The 14032-nt window shown below is 42.3% G+C and overlaps 1 protein-coding gene across 7 annotated transcripts in view; it reads left to right on the forward strand.

Moving 5' to 3' along the window:
* The window catches only part of LOC137378217 (proto-oncogene tyrosine-protein kinase Src-like), a 195794-nt gene that overhangs the window by 115386 nt on the left and 66376 nt on the right, over nt 1-14032 (forward strand). For all 7 annotated transcript variants that reach the window (XM_068048421.1, XM_068048420.1, XM_068048423.1 and 4 more), the window contains one exon: nt 5736-5835. In XM_068048421.1, the coding sequence (XP_067904522.1) occupies nt 5736-5835 (100 nt within the window). The remainder of the gene's footprint in view (nt 1-5735; nt 5836-14032) is intronic.

Here is a 14032-nt window from a genome sequence, read left to right on the forward strand (position 1 = left end):
TGCGGTACCCCACTAGTCACAGCCTGCCAATGTGAGAATGACCCATTTATTCCTAGTCTGTTTTCTGCCTGTTAACCAATCCTTAATCCATGCCAGTATATTACATTCTACCCCATGTGCTTTACTTTTGCCAACCAACCTCCTGTAGGGGATTTTATCAAAGACCTTTTGAAAATCCAAGTATACCATGTCCACTGACTCCCCTTCATCAATTCTGTTAGTAATATCCTCAAAAAACTCCAACAGGTTTGTCAAACATGATTTCCCATTCAGAAATCCATGTTGACTATTCCCAATCCGATCATTATTATCCAAGTGTCCATTTGTCACATCCTTTGGAATAGATTCTAGCATTTCCCAATGACTGATATAAGGCTAACCGGTCTGTAATTCCCTGTTTTCTCTCTCCCTCCCTCCTTGAATACTGGAGTGACATTTGCGACCTTCCAATCTGCAGGAACCGCTCCAGAATCTATAGAATTTTGGAAGTTGATCACCAATGCATCCACTATCTCTATAGCTACCTCTTTCAAAAAGCATAGATCATGTTCACATTGGCATCCTGCACCAGCTAAGAGCAGTAGGGTGGTGCTCACTGAGTACAGGCTACCATTAAATGTACTCACATCCCCACTTGTGCACCTGCAGATAGTGCTCTCCCTATTATCAAAACCACTGAAGGTAAATTTCAAAAGAGTTTGTTCCTCATTTCTTGTGGAGAAATTTCTGGTTATTGTGAATTTTTATTAATGTTCTTGTCTTGTTCAATCTGGTTAAATCTCTTTCCCTTTGGCTTCCACTTTATGTGGAATTCACTCCACCCCATTCACTCAGCACAGGCAATCCTCTCCCCCTGCCATCCAGTTCATTTTGGTACTCTTCTTCCCCTCTGTTCCTTTGCTCATCCCAGTTCACGGAAATAATGTATGCCTCCCTGATTCACTGACGACTACTTGAAGATGTTGCTGCTCCCTGAGTGGGAATTGCTCATCTCACAAGATAGAAGATAGAATGCAAGCTGGTTTCTGGGAGATATGGGTTCCTACTCGCAACATCATTGATAGCATCTCTGTGGAACTCCAGGTCCCACAAGAAAGAACTTACAATTGCACACATTTGTGAAGTACAGTATATGCAATGCTCGGACGACTCGAATGATGCCTTACTGTATAAGCGGGAACAAGCTGAAAGAATAACTTTAGTCTGCTACACAATATTCCCATTGAATAAGGCATACACACGCAGTTGAAGATAAACTACGACAAGGCAGATCCCTGGAAGATGATGAAAGGAAATATGAACCACCTGTAGCACTTAGTCAGTGCTCAAATTAAGATTTTTTTTTCCATTGAGGTCCTTTCTACAGATAGGACAGAAAGCAAAACTTCGGTTATATATTTAATTAAAGTTGCCCAACATTGTTTTGGACACCGTGTTCTCTCCCCTCCCTTATTGTTGTGTGCAACACATTCAGAATTTTCTGGGAAAATAACAGCAAGATAACTGCATATCCTGCATAACTGCATGTGTAAATAATCAAGCAATTTGTGGCAAGGAAGAGAAACCCTGTGAGTTGTGATTCACCACAAGTTTCTGGAAAATTTGCTATCCTCTGCAGTTAGCCTTGTGAAAATGCCATCAACCGTCCCGTGAATTTCAAGGTTTTGCTGCATAAGCGCAGTAAATAAGAATTAAATTTGCTGCAACAATCAGAGCTGACACTTAATAGCATAAGGACCCTTTTGATGGCGAGATTTCTGTTCCTGTAATGCCACTCAACCCCCCTGGTCCAGAAAGGGAGCCGTTTAAACTGTGGAGTCTCATTCTTGCGGGTAGCAAATTGTCTTTGGAGGCTTTTAAAATGTAAAATTTAAAATTTCTGGCTTTTCCTCTCTTATTTTTCTCTCTTAATCCAATTAATCTTTCCCTCTCTATATTTCTGTTTTTGTACCTAATTTGACTCTAATTTACTCTTTTTGATTTTCTATCCTTAAATCTCATTGATTTAAGAAGATAGCCAGTTGGCCCCTTTGCTCACCAAGGTCCCAGTTGACTCTCATTTTCGGTCGAGCTGAAGAGTGATGCCACTTCAAGGAATCGCAGTGTGTGCAAATGTGAAGGCCTAGTGACATTGTTTCATGATCCCATTACAAGGAGTTGCACTGCTGCCATCAATCAGTGCATTTATCAACCCCTAGAAGAACAATGACAGTTGGAAAGGTCTCAGTTAGAATAAATATGGATCTTCAGGACTGCAATGCCCAACAACAAAAAAATCCATTGCGTTTAGCTTTTGGTTGACACCCACACATTGACAACTGATGGTACAAGGTAAAAACAGCTATAATCTGCACATAGCAGTCCAAGAAATTTGCCTGTTTCTTTTTTGGTGTAATTAACAATCTGGTGACATTGCATTTTCAGAAGTTGTCCGTTTCAGAATGGTCTGTGTCTGTGACTCGGCTGACGTGTTGTTAATTAAGGGAAAAAAACTGGCATCATCCCAAAGAATGTTATCTCTATTGCATACAAATAATTGCCAAGAAATTGTGAGGAAGATTTTCTTTTGCCTCGATTAGTGCTGGCAGAAGCCCATTGCGAAAGTTTCTGTTGGCGAGCAGAAAGATTATTGTCATCTCCCAGCACAATCTGGCAGCATTAATATTTCAAAGGACAGGGATTCGTGGAAGCCAAGTACTTGCAGTGCTCCAGTGGCTGCATTTCATTTGTCAATAAGCTGAGAAATCTGCCTTTGAAAGTATAATTGAAATACAAAAAGGAAGAACAAAACCTTCTTGCCCAAAAGGGCTGGCAGGCTAGAAATTAGATTATTATTTCAACTTGACGGGAGCCTTTCCTCCCCTACCCCAGTACTCACCACCCTGATCCCCACACAAAGCAACAGATGTTCTTGTGGTGTTCTGGCCAGCATCTTTTCCACAGTAAATGTCATCGCCACAGGTGTGAAAGGAAATGCTCCATTTGCCCCACTGTGCTTGGACTGCAAATTAATTAGCGTTGCTGCCAACAGCATTTTCTGGACAATGCAAACAAAGAAACAGTGCTTCTGACCTGCGCCTGAAATCTATATAGAAGGCATGTAGTGGCTTTTAAAACCTTTAGAACTAGAATCTATCTTTTTCCCAGCTTTTAAAATTTAAAAGCATTGAAGCTGTGTGATGCTGAGAAATTGGAACTGTGATCCATTTTTCTGCAATAGTTCTTCGTGTTCCACATTTTCTGCTGCTTGCTGTTTTAATTAAGAAAATGCAGGTTTTTAATTTCCCAGCAACTCCTTTTGTTTCACATTGTTTTCCATCAGCTTGTGTTTTGCCTATATGCTTTTCTATATCTCAAATGCATGTTTATTTTTTATGGGGGATGGGGTTCAATCTAGTTTTACAATGCTCTGCTTTTCGTTTGTTGATGAACCATATCAAGACACTTGCCTAGAAATTGAATCATGCTGCTCCCGTTTTACAGGCTAAAATGGACAACTAAGGATCCAATATGCCATTGTGTGCTCTTTTTGGGCTGCAAGTGTACCACCTGCCATATTGCTTAGGACTTCCCTGGAGGCATCCCGGGCATGTGCCCATTGTGCTATGTAAATTCAAGCCCCTTTGCCAAATAGGTCTGGGAGTGATTGTAGCATACACTGGGCTTGCTGCAGTCAGCTCCTTCAGGCATTCAGCAACCAAACCTGTTGTCCTTAAAGGGACCACTTGACTCTACCAGCTAAAAAGTAAGATAAGATTTTTTTTACTTGTCTTGTTGAGGAGCAGTGGCTCCACATTTGAATCACACTGCTCACAATCCCCAACTCACTGCTTCCCCCAACCCCCGGACTTTCCAGAGCCACAGGCCGCAGTCTGATCTTGCTGCCTTTGAAGTTCTGAATGGCTCCTGCAGAACACCAGTACTATCCTGGTGTTAGACGTGACTCAGTACTAGCATTCCTGTCTCTGAATCAAAAGGTTGTGGGATTAACCAAGCTTAGGGGAGGTGGTGTCGTAGTGGTATTGACACTGGACTAGTAACTCAGAGACCCATGGGTTCAAATTCCACCACAGCAGAAATTGGAATTTGATTTAATATATCTGGAATTAAAAAGCTAGTCTAATGATGGTCATGAAACCATTGTCAATTGTTCATGAAACCATTGTCGATTGTTGTAAAAAAAAAACATCTAGTTCATTAATGTCCTTTAGGGGAGGAAATCTGCTGTCCTTACCTGGTCTGGACTCTTACATGCCCTCTGAAATGGCCTAGCAAACCACTCAGCTTTATCTAACGAAGTCAATAAAAAGGAATTAAACTGGACGGACCACCCGGCATCGACCTAGGCACCGGAAACGACAATGGCAAACCCAGCCCTGTCGACCCTGCAAAGTCCTCCTTACTAACATCTGGGGGCTTGTGCCAAAGTTGGGAGAATTGTCCCACAGACTAGTCAAGCAACAGCCTGACATAGTCATACTCACGGAATCATACCTGACAATGTCCCAGACACCGCCATCAGCATCCCCGAGTACGTCCTGTCCCACCGGCAGGACAGACCCACCAGAGGTGGCAGCACAGTGGTATACAGTAGGGAGGGAGTTGCCCTGGGAGTCCTCAACATCGACTCTGGACCCCATGAAGTCTCATGGCATCAGGTCAAACTTGGGCAAGGAAACCTCCTGCTGATTACCACCTACCGCCCTCCCTCAGCTGATGAGTCAGTACTCCTCCATGTTGAACACCACTTGGAGGAAGCATTGAGGGTGGCAAGGGCACAGAATGTACTCTGGGTGGCGGACTTCAATGTCCATCACCAAGACTGGCTCGGTAGCATCACTACTGACCGAGCTGGCTGTCGGAGGTGCCATCTTTCAGATGAGATGTTACAATGAGACCTTGTCTACCCTCTCAGATGGATGCAAAAGATGCCACAGCACTTTTCAAAGATGCACAAGGAAGTTCTCCCCAGAGGTTCTGGCCAATATTTAGGTCTCCACCAATGTCAATAAAACAGATGATCTGGTCGTTATCACATTGCTGTTTGTGAGACTTTACTGTGCACAAATTAGCTGATACGTTTCCTCCGTTACAACAGTGGCTACGTTTCAAAAATACTCCGTTGGCTGTAAAACATTTTTGGATGTCCTGATGTCATGAAAGGTGCTAAACATATCTTTCTTTCTTAATGAGTTTGGCAGCTCAATTTGCCTTGATCTTGCGACTGACCTCGCTAGACACTTGGACCATGCGTGGCACTGGAATCACGCCCCTCCCCCTACCTTCAGGCATGGTAATTTTTCCAGGTCACTGCATCTGTGTATTCATTCCATGACTGTTGCTTTTCTGCATCATTGCCAAAAATATGGTCATGTTTGATGTATCATTATTTTTCATTTGCAAGCCGGGCAATTATGATGATAAATATCAATTGATAGATCCAGCAGCACTCGGGTAATAAAGTAGCTGATGAAACATGGTAGCTCACTAAGGATGACAAAGCTATCTGATCAACAAACGCTTCTGGTCACTGCTATTTGATCATTAGTGGCCATATGCATCTATATTACCAGAGCTCCAATGAGCATATAGTGACTCAAAAGGGGATCTGGAGGAAAGCAATGTGAACTCAAACAAATTTGTTTTTCTTTCCTCATAAATATGAAGTAAATAACATCAGTTACAGCTTTCTGCAAAGCGCTGATTTTATTAGATTTTTCTATCTCTCTCTTCAGGTGGCGTCACCACATTTGTGGCACTGTATGATTATGAGTCCAGGACAGCAAGTGACCTATCCTTTAATAAAGGGGAGCGACTGCAGATTGTTAACAACACGTAAGTATGAAATTAGCTTGTTGTGGCTATAGCATTTGATAAACAGCAGTTCGTAGTTTCATTCAGGTTATATGTTTTTCACCTCTTACCTCTCAGCCCCACACACCCCCAGCCCCTGCATACTGGGCAGGATTTAGTTCTGCCCTTCGAGGCAGAGGAGCAAACAAAATGGCAGGGGGTGCCATTCCCGACATTGCCCCGGCCCCCTGCCGTTTGGTGGGGGTGGGGAAGGTGGAGGACGGCCTTCCTGCCCCAGGCCAATTGAGGCCCTTAAGAGGCCACTTAAGGGCCTCTTCCCACCTCCACCTCAGTTTTTCTGAAGGCGCAAGGGCCTCTTGCTGTGGGCAGATGTCGCCAGGTGAAGCCTGGCGGCCTCGTAGCAGGGTCGGGGTTTCCTCCTTTAGGAACAATCTAGGGCCCCTACCAAGCGGCAATCAGCACCCCTTACCCCCACCCCAGGCGGATATCCCCCCCACCCCACTTACACCAACACCCCCTCTCCCGACCCTGTTGCCAGGGCCTTCCTCACTGGCTGCAGCGACCTCGACCCTACTTACCTGCCCTGGAGTCTTCTCCTGTCTTCGGTACTGTGGGGCTTCCTGGAGTACTGGTAGTCGCCACTGCTTCTAGTGGCGCTGCTGGTACTGCAGAGCTGCCAGCCTTCCGATTGGCCGGCAGATCTGGAGGCAGGTGCTCGTACCTTAAAGGGATGGCAGGCAATTAATTGACTGCCCCCCGTGGATTGATTTTGGGGCTCTGATGAAGTGCCGAGGCAGGGTCTGCCCCCCACCCCCCGTCTTCTGGCCTGCCACCAGGACCCCTGTTGCTATAATGAAATGTAGCCCAATTGCGTTTAAATTTTATTATCAGAGGAGATTCAGCTAATCTGGTTGGGGTTGGTGTGAATGTTCCGAACCAGCCCAGCTCTTTTAAATAAATATAATTATTTAGGGTTGAGTTTCAAACTGAATATTCAGTGTCCCATTTTACAAAAAGCAAAACTTTGGCCCAATTCAGGTGGCTTAGATTTGACGATTCCGTCAGTTTGAGGAAAGGTACTGCTCAGGTGGAGTGGGGATGTTTGTCAAATTCTGCCCACTTTGTGGGGACCCAATGAGTGACCTGTCGGATATTTAGTACGCACCCTCATATTAGCAAATGTCAGGTATAGCCAAAAGCACATTGAATTGTTGGACAAGTAAAAGGTATTTGAAAGCTACTTGGGCATCTAAAACATTCCATTGAGGAACTCTGTGTCACTGACATTCCTTTCACTTACCTTCTAGGGAGTCTGCTAACCTTGCAAGTAGTGTACTATTTTTGACTTAAACAAAACTTTAGTGTCTGAATTAATCTGAATGTTCACCCTTTAATGAATTTTTTTCAATCCCTCTGTGACTTTCTCAATCATTTTACCTAAATGTTCAGTCTATTACTGTTTAATTTGCTATTGAGCATTTGGGAAATCCATTTCAGTGTTTGATTTACAGTGCAGGGGTCAAATTATAACCACGACATTCTTGAATGGCTTTATTAAAAAAAATCCTTTACGTTTCTTCTTTTATTTTCAAGTCATAACAGCTAAAATTACAACTGAGCATATTGCTTAATAAAAATTGTATAGCACCTTACTATGTCTCTGAAAAACATCTTGAAGAACTACGCACCAAGCAGTTTTGAAATGCAGTCACTGTAGGTGAATGTTTCAGCCAATTTGTCCACAGAAGGATCCCATAGACGCCAGTTTGATAAGTCATCTGTTTTGGTGGTGGTGGCTGAGTGATGAACTTCTTTTCTCTTTTGAAATGTGTCTTTGATCTTACCTGAACAGGCAGACGCGGTCTCCAATGACTGCAGCTCTTATAATGCAGTACTTCCTCAGTACTGCACTGAAATGTCAACTTGGATTGTGTACTCGAGCCCTGGAGTGGGTCTTTGAGCCCACAATGCTCTGACATAGAGTTGAGAGTACTACTAACTGAGGCAAGCTGATGCTAGAGTCACAATAGGGGCACGAGTCTACTAAAAAACCTGGGTTTAGGCCCTGCTTGGCTTGCTTGGTAGGATCACCACCAGAAGGAAGTTTGGGAAAGGATCTTAGAGAAACAGTGTTCTGTTGTTCAGGGAGATTTTGCCGACAGCTGCCCATCTTAGCAACCATGAAGGATTCTGTGTGTATATGAGCAGGTAAGCAGGGTAGAGTAGGCATATTTTCCTTTTGTTCCAAGCATGTCCTCACAAGTTATACATCTTCAGTATTAAACAGGGTGTGTGTGTGTAGCCTACTCCTGGGCATCTGCTCATACCACACGGATGACTCAGTTTGATTTTCCACACTGCCTTAATGGAGACTCACTGCCTCCACTCAGCTTCTCTATCTAGAAACGCAATTGCAAATAAGAATTCACTAGAGTGGAGGGATCAGACCTGTGGTCATTCATTCATTCTGCTTTCAAAGATTATATTTTAGCTGTATCATTCAGTAAAGCATGCAATACAGTTTAAAAGGTAAATTTTAAGAAATGGAAAATATCTGGCTGCATAGGAAGATAAAATTATTTCAGTAATTACTGGTAACTATTATAACTCAGTTTGTGTAGCAATGGGTATGATTGTCAGTTGAGAGACTATTAGTGAGACCATTTTTCCATATTTTGCCTTAATTTCACTGTATGCTCAGTCCACCCTCCTCCTTCCAGTGTCAATCACTTTCACTAAGTTATTGGGTAGGCAGGGAAAATGATTGAACACATCATTCTATAATCTTCATATTTTAAATTCTAAGAATTTTTGAAGTATTTCAGGACAAATTTGGCTGGAATGTGGTGAATTTAACTTTGTATGTACTTTATGTTACTTTACATTACAGCATAAATCTCCCTTTGCAATTAGGCTTTCTGGGAGGAGTTTACTGGAGTAAATATATGTACAATTATCACTACTATTAACTTTTTTTAAGGGATAGTCTTTTTCTAAGAGAATTATACATTGCTAGTCTAATTGCCTCTCCAGATTTTAGCAGAGATTTCAGTGTCATAAAAAGAGATACTGCGCCTTTAAGGAAAGCTTAAAGGAACATTCCGGGCTGCCATAAATGATATCAGCTGCTGTACCACTGGGTGAAATTCTATAGAAGATAAGAATTCTGTAACTTTCCTGCTCACCCAACTCTCATTCCACCCACTTCCCCCCGCTGTTCTTATGACAGAGAGCTCTTGTATATGCTGAAGTAAATGAAATCTTAAAATATTTTTGAAAGAAAAACTCCTTGGGGATAAGTTTGACTTTGGATGATGGGGTAATCCAGGCAATATTGGTTGAGCTGCCCATTATTCATCTCCCCCTATTTGGAGTCAGTGGAAATGAAAGACAGGAGAGATATACGATCGACAGGATTGATAGTGCCCCATTTACACCATCACCCTGAACCCAAATTAGTCCCTTGTGTTGGGATTTCCCAAGAAGTATGACGCCTAATTTTGACCAGAAAAGGCTGTAGCTATCTGCTGTTAATGGTTGTCCTTAGTGAATGGCAAATCTACTATTTTTATTAGATTGACAGAATGCTAAATCTGAATTATTGGAAAAAGAAACACTCTTGAACAGTTAAGATTTGCATGTTGCTTTAATGAATGATAAGTTGTAACTATTGCTTATCTTTAAAAGCATGGCTTGTATCTAATCCCCTTTTCTTTTTTCACATGCAACATTGATTAAATTTAGGAGATTGGATGGCAGGTCTGTATAGTCGTCTGTATTTATCCTTTAATAATATGTTGCCCCTTTATGAATTCACATGACTGCTGAGTGCAAAGACAGCAGATATCATTTCTTGTAGTTGTCAATGGAATTTCTAAATTATATATGGTAGAGCAATGGTTTTCAAACTTTACTGTATGAAGGGATCTCTTGCATATATTGTGACAGTCCCTGTGACCACCCCTCCCCTTCGCCCCAACCTTTTCAGACAGTGGGCAAAACTTTTAAACTTCAACACAGAGTGTACAGCAGGAGGATAATGGGTCAGCCACTCCTTATACACCCCCCTCCCCCCCCCCCCCCAATTGAAATCGGGTCTAAAAGGCAGCCGATTTTGGCTCATAGTACACTTCAATTAAGTTGACTGTTTCAGCTATCTAAAGGAAAATGGTGTTATCATTGCATGAAACTATATTTGTTGATGTCCAGCAACAGAAACAACTGTTCTAGCAACTCAACAAGTACAAAAGTCTGATAACGGGCAGGAATCTGCTGATTCTGCAGACACTTATGCAGGCCCTAGGGTCCAGAGCCCTCAGTTTGAAAACCTATGCTGTATAACTAATAGATTTCGCAGCTGAACTCATAGGTTCTGGAGTCATGTACTTATTGCCATGTCATTCCATGAGGGCTGCTGACCTTTTTAAGCAAAGCAGGCTTCCTGGGCAAAAACAAAGGTTAACATTTTGTGCAGAGTGTGTTGGACAATTTGAATTATAGCATTTAAATATCATGAATTAAGTACGGAAACAAATGCAAACTATCAATTTCTTTTTTTAATATGGTGTGTGAAAATGCATTGTGCCTCCAAATACTTAGTGGCCATTGATGATTGATTTTGAACTAGCTATTGATTTTCCAATGCACATGATGTCAGTGCAGCAGGATCTCAGTCAGCTTGTGGCTGTGATTTACAATTACTGCAGAGAAATAAGCCTGTTGTGTGGTTTTACTTTGATCAGATGAATGGGAAACTTTTCTGTGCTCACAACATGTGGCTGCCTGCTTGAAATAGTTGAGATTCACAATTCCGGTATGGAGACAATCCTGAAGAATGTGTTGAAAATTCACAAATGCTTTCACATTTCTTACATATGGTGGTAGAAGGTTGTTAAGAGTCTTTCCATGGGAACATTCTTTTTTCATCTTGCAGAGCATGTCTTAGAAAGAAGTAAATCTCGGATATGTGTTTTTCACACCTCACCAGACTGGTGTCTTTGAGAAAAATCTGTGGGTATTTAGAAGATCATTAATTATTGATTGAAACTTTTGAGGACTAAAAGGATGACTATTCTATTTTTATGATTCTACTTGGGAGGCCCTTAAGTTCATGGGAGTAGACTTTTTACTCAGTTGTACTCTTTTTATGGCAAAATTGGCATAACCCAGGATAAAGAATGTGGAATTTTAAGTGCAAATTACATTCAGTTCAAATTGCGTTTCCAAGATCTTTTGCTCTAGTTTAAAAAGAAATTGTGGTTGAAGCCAGCCGTGCCCACAAAACTGGTCGTGCTCCTAGATCAAGTTAATCACTATTGGCAGTTGTGTCTGTTTTCGGGCCTTCAAGGAGGCTCTAAAAATTGGACGCAAAATCCTAATGGAACATTTTAAAAGTATTTGAACTTTTTTTTATTTACTTAGAAAATGCCTGCCATACCTGATATAGCTAACAAATGGTTCTGTGTCTCTTTTAAAAGCGATCTTCAGTAATTTAAAATCAGGTTACTCTCAGGTGGTGAATTGACACTGTGATTTAAAATGCTTATTTTGTGATGAGCTCATTTTCAGCTAGATTAATCAAAGCACACCATGCTACCACCCTTAAATACATCAAGGAATATTTTTAAAGTGAGATCTCTTTTCGAAAATAAAAATTGTTGTCCGATTATACTGGTTCACGGCAAATATGCAAACAAACATGAGCAGAAACTGCAGAGAAAAATAAACCTTCTCAAAACAGGCACAATTATGGACGCAATTTGTTCTTGGATTGCTGAATGCACCTAAAGCAAAACTCTACCTATGGTGTTCACAAAGCCAAGGAACGACCCCAATAATGCAATCGAACATTTCCCAAGATTGGCTGGAACTTCCCTCCTTTTATCTCACTTCACTCAATAGAACACAAGGTTTACATAAAAATGTTAGTTTATTTTTAAGTACAACTAGTATTTGCAGCACTCCTTCAAGATGTCATTATTTTTCTGATAAGTGTTTGCTTTTGTCTTTTGCCAGTTTCCCCGTCCTTTCCTGTCTTGAAGACATTGAGGTAGATTTTTGTTTGTGGGTTCTGGCCCCACTGTCAGGAGGAAATGCCCATACATGTCGGTGCCAGGACCCAGGGGGCGATTTTCGAGGAGCCCCATTTAATTAAGGATATCAGGCGGGCTCCTGAGGCTGTAAGGTTAATAGGAAGCCCTCCAGCGCTAAAAGAGGGCAACCCCTCCACTGGATAGCCAGTGGCTGCAGTTATGGTCCTAAGGCTATGGTGCAGTGGGGTCAGGGGAGGGGGGAGGCTTTCCTGGCTGGATGGAGCACTGGTACCCCAGTCCCCCACTAGTCTGCTGCCGGCAGGCCACCTCCATTCTTCAGTCGTGTTTTGGCCTCAGTGGGGGACCTGCTGCTGACTGGAAAATTCCAGTCGGCATGTGCAGAATGGCCTTAACAAGCCCTTTAATTCTTTAATTGGCTACCCACCACTTGCAGTTGGGTAGCCATCCCTCTCTCCCCCCCCCCCCCCCCCCACTTATCCTGCCTCCATGAAAATTTCCCAGAGGTGGGACCATGGCAAGAGACTGGCACACTTGCTGTAGCAGGAAATTGCAGGGCTTCCTGCCTCTGTAGCTGAATGAAAATTCGGCCCATTGACTCCTTGCTGTCGTTTGGTTCACAGAAAGTGATCACAGTCCTGTTCCTAACCAAACCGGTGACTAATTAACCACAGGCTAATCGAATCCTGCCCTTTCCTGATATCCACACTTCCGTCAAGGGTTATTGGGAAGCAACTGCGATGGGAGCCCTGGTTGATTATTTCCCCTGTTTGATTATTCCCCTACTTAACCTAGGGGCACAGAGACCAATTGTTGCACTCCTGCCAGCTGCCTGGCCAAGATCAGCATGAACCAGTGATTAAATCTGCAACCTTCCTGATCTGACTGTACAAATTCAGAGTCTCGGGAAAACATGTAGTTTTTAGTTTATCCTCAGTTTACCTTGACCATCTGGCATCATATTGACGCACTTCCTGCTGATTTCTAAATTTGTGGATGACAGAATTGTTGGGGCATAATCAATACTGAGGATGCCTGCAAGAAATTCCAAGAAGACATAAATAAACTTTCAGCATGAGCATATAATTGGCAAATTAATTTCAACACAGATAAATGTGAAGTATTTTATTTTGGTAAGAAAAGTAATGAGGTCACATATTGGAAAATAGGAATCCAAATGGAGTAGAGAAGCAAAGGGATCTGGGAGTAAAAATGCACAAATCAGTAGAAGTCGTGACGCAAGATAATAAGGTCCTAAAAGGGCAAGCCAAACACTAGGGTGTATTTCTACAAGGACAGAACTGAAAAGTAGTCAAGTTATGCTAAACTTGTATCAAACCTTGGTTAGACTGCACTTGGAGTACTGTGTACGATTCTGGTCACTATTATTAAAAGGATGTCGAGCCACTGGACAGGGTGCAAAAAAGATTTAGAAGGAGGATAGGTCTAACCTCACCATTCTGTTATCAGGAAAGGATAAACAGGCCAGGTCTCTCTTTCTCTTGAAAAGAGAAGGCTGAGGGGTTGGCCTAATAGAGGTGTTTAAAATTATGAAAGGTTTGGATAAAGTAGACCCACAGAGTGTCTTTCCACTTGTGAGGAAGAGAAAAACTAGAGCACATCGATATAAGCTAGTCGTCAAGAAATTAAATAGGGAATGCAGAGGACACTTCTTCACTCAGAGAGCAGTGAGAATGTGGAACTCACTGCCAGAGGCAGTAGTTAAGGCAAATAGTGTAGTTGCATTTAAGGGGAAGCTCAATAAAAAAGAAGGAAATAGAGGGTAATGCTGATAGAGTTAGATGAGAAAGCATAGGAGGAGGCTTGAGTGGAGCATAAGTGTTGGCATGAACTGCCGGGCTGAATGGCCTGTTCCTTTGTTGTATATTCTATGTAATCTCTTTTCCTGCACATTGTGCAGGAGATGGGATCAAGCATTGCAAGGTGAAAGTGAGAAAGCGCAGGAACCCATGGCCTAGAATGACTTTCCATAGCAGAGGGTTAAGCATCTTTCTAGATGTTTCATTTTCCAGCAGCCTTACAGTATGAACTATTCCTTTGGCTAGTGACAATATCCTGAATGGGTAACTCCTTTTAACTGTTCGGTGGTCAAAGTCCGTGGAAATGACTGTCTCCCTTGGCCAATTGGATCTGCAAGCTTTTAGCAT

The sequence above is a fragment of the Heterodontus francisci genome, chromosome 16 (genome assembly GCF_036365525.1).
Source record: "Heterodontus francisci isolate sHetFra1 chromosome 16, sHetFra1.hap1, whole genome shotgun sequence".
Taxonomy (NCBI): domain Eukaryota; kingdom Metazoa; phylum Chordata; class Chondrichthyes; order Heterodontiformes; family Heterodontidae; genus Heterodontus; species Heterodontus francisci.